The sequence below is a fragment of the Nicotiana tomentosiformis genome, chromosome 5 (genome assembly GCF_000390325.3).
Source record: "Nicotiana tomentosiformis chromosome 5, ASM39032v3, whole genome shotgun sequence".
Taxonomy (NCBI): Eukaryota; Viridiplantae; Streptophyta; class Magnoliopsida; order Solanales; family Solanaceae; genus Nicotiana; species Nicotiana tomentosiformis.
The window spans coordinates 20,632,014-20,637,701 of record NC_090816.1 but is presented as its reverse complement, the minus strand read 5'-3'; the positions used below and the strand labels follow the sequence as shown (position 1 = coordinate 20,637,701).

General features: G+C 36.0%; 1 protein-coding gene across 2 annotated transcripts; it reads left to right on the top strand.

Moving 5' to 3' along the window:
• On the top strand, positions 1 to 4,927 carry LOC104108335 (telomere repeat-binding protein 4-like). Of its 2 annotated transcripts, none has more exons than XM_009617345.4 (10): positions 1 to 266; positions 1,081 to 1,230; positions 1,321 to 2,125; positions 2,233 to 2,442; positions 2,529 to 2,579; positions 2,705 to 2,784; positions 3,043 to 3,284; positions 3,431 to 3,754; positions 3,844 to 3,907; positions 4,388 to 4,927. In XM_009617345.4, the coding sequence occupies exons 2-10, from the start codon at positions 1,150 to 1,152 to the stop codon at positions 4,571 to 4,573; spliced, it is 2,043 nt and encodes a 680-aa protein (XP_009615640.1). In that variant the 5' UTR covers positions 1 to 266; positions 1,081 to 1,149; the 3' UTR covers positions 4,574 to 4,927. The 2 variants fall into 2 exon arrangements, with proteins under 2 accessions (XP_009615640.1, XP_018630399.1); XM_018774883.3 differs by having other exon boundaries at positions 127 to 266; positions 1,081 to 1,224.
• Positions 4,928 to 5,688: the final 761 nt, after the last annotated feature.

Below are 5,688 nucleotides of genomic sequence, written 5' to 3'. Positions count from 1 at the left end.
ATTACCCTTTTAAATAGGTGGTCCAATTTCTTTTTTCATTTATTTATGGTCAATAAGACACACCAACTATAAAAAGAGTACAAAGGGGTTTTAGCAGTTACCAAACCCAGAGGTTTTTCAATTCCTGTCCACAATTTCACTTTCACTTTACTTACCCCCCAAAAAAGTAAATAAAAGTAATAAATAAGTATATTCTTCCTTTTTTTGCAATTATTTCTTGGCTTGAATTCAAAATTCTCCTACACAATACTTAGATTTCTACTCTGGTAATTCGTTTTATTCCATTTTATGTTCTTCTTCTCCTTTTTTTCATTGCTCGTTGTGAATTATATGGAAAAATTCTTGCGGTAGGTGGCAGTTTTTGACAATTTTCTGATGCAATTTTTGTTGTTGTTTTGAATTAAGAGTTTGATGTGTGTTTCGGATGATGAGAATTGGTTGAATTTTGTGGTGAAATTCAGGTTGATCACGTGAAGATCTGATCGGATTTGCTGAATTTCTTTTGTTTTTCAGTTTAGTTGTGTGATATTTGATATTACTGAGAGAGTTTTATGCTCATATCGACCAAATTATGGAACTCGAAAGAGAAGTTAGAATTGTGTATGAATTTATAGTAATTGACCAGTTGTTCAATTGATTGTTGCTGATTAGAAGTTGGGCCTATAGAGCTAGATCTCTTATATGGGCATGAAATATTTTACTTAGAATTCTGAAGAATTTTTTAGTTTTTCTGTTATTTCATTCATCTTGATGAATAAAAATTGATTTTTTTGGGGTTATATAATAAGCATTTTAGCATATACTTGTGATTTGTGGACCGGAAGGATCTTAGGTTCTGCATATAATATATTGTATGATTGTTCGTCTAGGCGTATGTTTTCCTTGTATTTGTCAATCAGCTAACAGTGTATTGGAGAAAATGTGTTTTCTTCATTTAGAAAAATTACATTTTTTGCTGTGCCTTTTTGTATTTTTAGTCATTTAATGCTCTTAATTTTCTGACTTTGGAATGATGTACATATCTGCTTTTGGTCAATGCTTTATGGTATGCTTAATAACTCGCTTTCTTATCTTGGATAGATCGCATTGAAATTTGTGTCATTGGCTCATTGCTTTTGGATCATCACTTGTTGGCATGCTTCCTGAGATATGGTGTCTAAGAAGAAGCTAGATTTTGGTTTCAATGGCTTTCAAGTTCCATTTATACCTAAAGCTCCTAGATCAGTTAGAGTAAGGATACTGAAATTGCTAAATTGTCTAATTGAGGTCTTATTTATGTATGTTTTACTAAGTATGTTATGCGATTCTGATTTATTTCAGAGGAGAGGTTCCTGTAAAAAATTTGATGATGATCAAATTTGTGCGTTTGAATTATTAGCGGCTGTTGCTGGGAAGCTTTTACAGGAGAGCGAAAGCTCTACTTCCAGTAATGCAGCAGAAGGAAAATACGAGCTTTCTGATTGCAGGGATGGTATTAAATGTGAACAAGTGGAAGAAGATAAAGCTGTGAAATCAGAGTGCCTCGACCAGGGGAGTTGTGTAGAAAGCGCTTATATACCAGAACCTGCAGTCCGAGAGCAGAATCTGAAACATGATCTCGATAAACCTTATTATGCAGAAAATAATTCCATCTTGGAGCATACTTCTACTGTTATAGGTTCTGACTCTGACATGACATTGGAAAACTGCAAGGAGGTCAATGTAGCTGACGGAAAATTCCCCGCCAAAGTTGAAGACTTTGATAATAAAATCTCAGAAACTCAAAAACACATAGATGATGACAGCAAACAGATTGACGACTTAACTGTGACTAACACTTGCAGTGTAAAGGGTCCAATTGAAAAACATGTTAATAACAATGCCTTGTTTAACTCAGAGAGTAGTGTACAGTTATCCTTGTATAGGGATTTGGTTCCTAGAGCTTCTTTTGTAAATCAAAGGAACAGTGTAAAGTTAGGTGTTAGAGATGATGACGACAACTCTTTTGGCTGCTATAGATATAGCACTAAGTTAAGGACCTTTAGGACGACATCACGAATTGGATACAGAAGAATAAGGAAGATGCTGACATCTCGACGCTGGAAAGTGGCTCCTAAGTTGAAGGAATATGAGCGTTCTTACACGAGTAAGTGGAGGCTAACCTCTGAGATTTAATCAGCATAAGCTTTTCTTATACTTATTTCTGTCAATCTTTTCATGTGATTTTCTTACTACATGGATTTGGTGTTTTAGACGGTGGAGTGGAATCCTTTTACATCAGCAGGAAAAGCGGACGTGCACGCAAGAGATGCCAACCTGAAGTTCCTTCCAAGAGAAGGAAATTGAGCGACCATGGCTTTGCTTTTGCATATTACCAGGAGGCGAGTAGTGAAAGCATTTCAAATTCACTTGAAAAGGGAATTAAGCGAGACATTAATACCTCTCATGCCATCCCACCAAGAGGTCAATACTTTACTATCAACCGTGCAATTGAAGGTCCTGGTGGTTTATTGTAGTCATACTAAGTAATCTTCTGTGTTGCTTTACAGGGACTGCAGATTCAGTCACAGTTAAAAATCATCACAAGAAGGATCCGAATGGTAAGAGATTTTGGATTTCATTTGTGTTTTCAATTTTTCACTTCAATACCATACGTTTCCTTCTTTCTGGATTGTCATAGTTTTCCTTCTAAGACTTTTGACATCGGTCCAATTTTTCCTTCCAGTAAAATTTAGCATTAAGTCCTTCAAGGTGCCAGAGCTTTACATAGAGGTTCCTGAAACTGCAACTGTTGGCTCATTGAAGGTATTTCTTCCTTTTAAATTTTCTGTGTTGCTTTTTCTCATATCACTAAACATTCTATGCATCCGTGTGCCCCAAGTGTTCTATTACTTTCTCTAAGGGTGGACTTGAGAATTCTCTGATATGCAGAAAGCTTACATTAAATTCGAGGAATGATAATGTTAGCAGTTAAAAGTATTTTAATTTATGGTGATGTTGAATGTTTTCTGTATTATAAAATTTGAAGTTCTTAACACTAAATGATAATTTTCTTTTATGCAGAGAACAGTGATGGAGGCAGTTACAGCTATACTCGAAAGTGGATTAAGGGTGGGGATGGTTCTCCAGGGAAAGAAGGTCAGAGATGACAGTAGAACTCTAGAACAAGCTGGTATTTCCCAGAACGGAAACCTCGATAATTTGGGTTTCACTTTGGAGCCTAGATTCACCCAAGTTTCTCCATCGTTATCTCCTAATGATCGTCCTGCTTCATCAGCATATGTTGCAGATCAGGAACTAGCTAGGTATAGTAGAAGAATTGAGCACTTCTATGCTTTTGCGTAGTGTTGGTTCAGATAGTTATCAAACAAAAGAACGTCCATTTCGATTAATTTTGGCTACTTATGGGATATTGATTGCGTTTGGACTAATTAATTAACTTTATACTCAGACTGCCAGCCAGTCCTAGCTCGGAATTGGGGATTACCAATGCTTCATCAGATCCTCCAGAGACTACGTTGGACAAGCACCACGAGAATAACCATCCAGCAGAGCTATTTCCTACAAATTCTGTTGATCCATCAACTGATATAGCTATTCCAGATTCTAGAGCCTTGGTCATAGTTCCTCCAGTTAACCCTGAGGCACTTGCTATGGTTCCTGTGAACCAGAAAAGCAAGCGTTCTGAACTTTCACAACGTAGAATACGGAGACCATTCTCAGTTGCAGAAGTAGAGGCACTAGTTGAAGCTGTGGAGCATCTTGGAACTGGAAGGTATGAGAACTTAAAATCCTCTTTGCAAGTAATTCAGTTAGAATTTGCTGTCCGCTAGGGAACTGCATTAATTATCACTGAAAATGCAGGTGGCGTGATGTCAAAATGCGCGCTTTTGATAATGCTGATCACCGAACTTATGTTGACTTGAAGGTTAGACATCTTATGGGTTCCATTATCATTTCTGAAATTTTAATGTAGTAAGAACATATGTTCCTTTTACATGGATGCTATGCCAGTTCTTGACAAAAATGAGGTTTTTTTCTCTTAAACATCCTTGATGTTGTCACATATTGATCTTAGCAAATCAAGGTCATGATCTCATTATTGTCTGGACTTGGAAACCCACGTCTTAGATAAATATTTCAGCATGAGAAGTAGGTCTCTTGCCATATGACAAGATGCTTCACGTGTTTTGATGATCCCATAGTTCTATTATATTGTAAATTGTTATTATAATGGCTTAGTGAATCTTATGACAGCCCCGAATAATTACCTAGAAAGCAAAAAGGGGAACATATGAGTTGTACTTCTAGATAAGCATAGATCTCATTAATTTTTAATCTATATTTAACAAAGCTAATTATTGTTCCCATCATCCATGTGATGTGGGGGTGCTTTGGTTTATATTAGGATAAATGGAAGACATTAGTACATACAGCAAGCATTGCCCCGCAGCAACGAAGGGGAGAGCCGGTGCCTCAGGATCTTCTGGACAGGGTCTTAGCTGCCCATGCTTACTGGTCTCAGCAACAGGGGAAACAGCACGTTGAACCTTTGAAGATTCTGGATGCTAAAGCGCAGAAAGTTGGTGCTTAAAGAATTCGTCGAATTGTCAAGATGTAAAAATTATATTATTTAGGAACATGAAGAACACGTCGAGAAACATGTAAAAAGGATTTGTTCTGTTTCTCGTTGACTCGCTTAGACTCACTGATTTGTGACTGGTGGACTGGCACTTGTAAATTATTCAGGAATAAAGCAGTCTAAAACAGACGCCGTAGGGATCATTTAGTTTCTGTTGGTTCTTTCATTCACGTAGGGTTTATGTACATTAAGAATCGAATGTATTCTGTACAATTGTACATTAATAGTAGTTCCATTGGATTCTAGTGTAATTTCACTAATATTGTATGCAACTTTTCTTAAAGTCTACACTAATGTTTAGTTGAATCTCCTTTAATGTTTCATTATTTGTAGGATCAGTTATAAGTTAAACATCCGATATTGTGGATTGCTTCTGTTCCTACCTCAAGCAATAATCTTTGTAAAAATTGGCCGTGCTGGCCAACAGATACCTAAAGCAGGATTGTGAGGATTAGTGACTAGTTTATAAGGGATTATATTTAAACGATACTCGATGAACGGTTTTCTTGTCATTCTTTAAACGTCGGAGAGGAAAGTTTTGTCACAACGATAAGTATTGCTGTTGAAAGGAAAGTTTTGTCACAATGATAGGTTACTTACAAGTTACAATACACTTGATATGATTTGATCCTTTTTTGAGCTACGAGTGATGTGCATGTAGAAATTTATAGCGTTGAACTGCCTTTTATTCTTTATAATCTTCGACAATTCAGAAAGGACTAGTCGAAAATAATTTCATTTGACTAGTTTTAACTAAAAGAAACTGAGTTGAGTACTGCACTTTAACTATGGCATAGAAAATCATTGATTTGAACATTTGTTTTTTTAGCAAAGTGTGGCTTCATTTCTCTTCTTTTCAAAGAAAAAATACAACATGAGAGGTCAGAGAAGAAGAAAAAGAAAGAATGAGAAACTAGGAAGTCAATAGAAAACAAATGAATGAATAAATAAATAAATAAAAGAGGATAATGAAAGGATAAGGTTTAATATCACACAAGAACGAAAATGTGTCGGTGATATTCATCTCTTTCTTTAATTAATAAATAATAAATCCTCAGGGAAAGCAA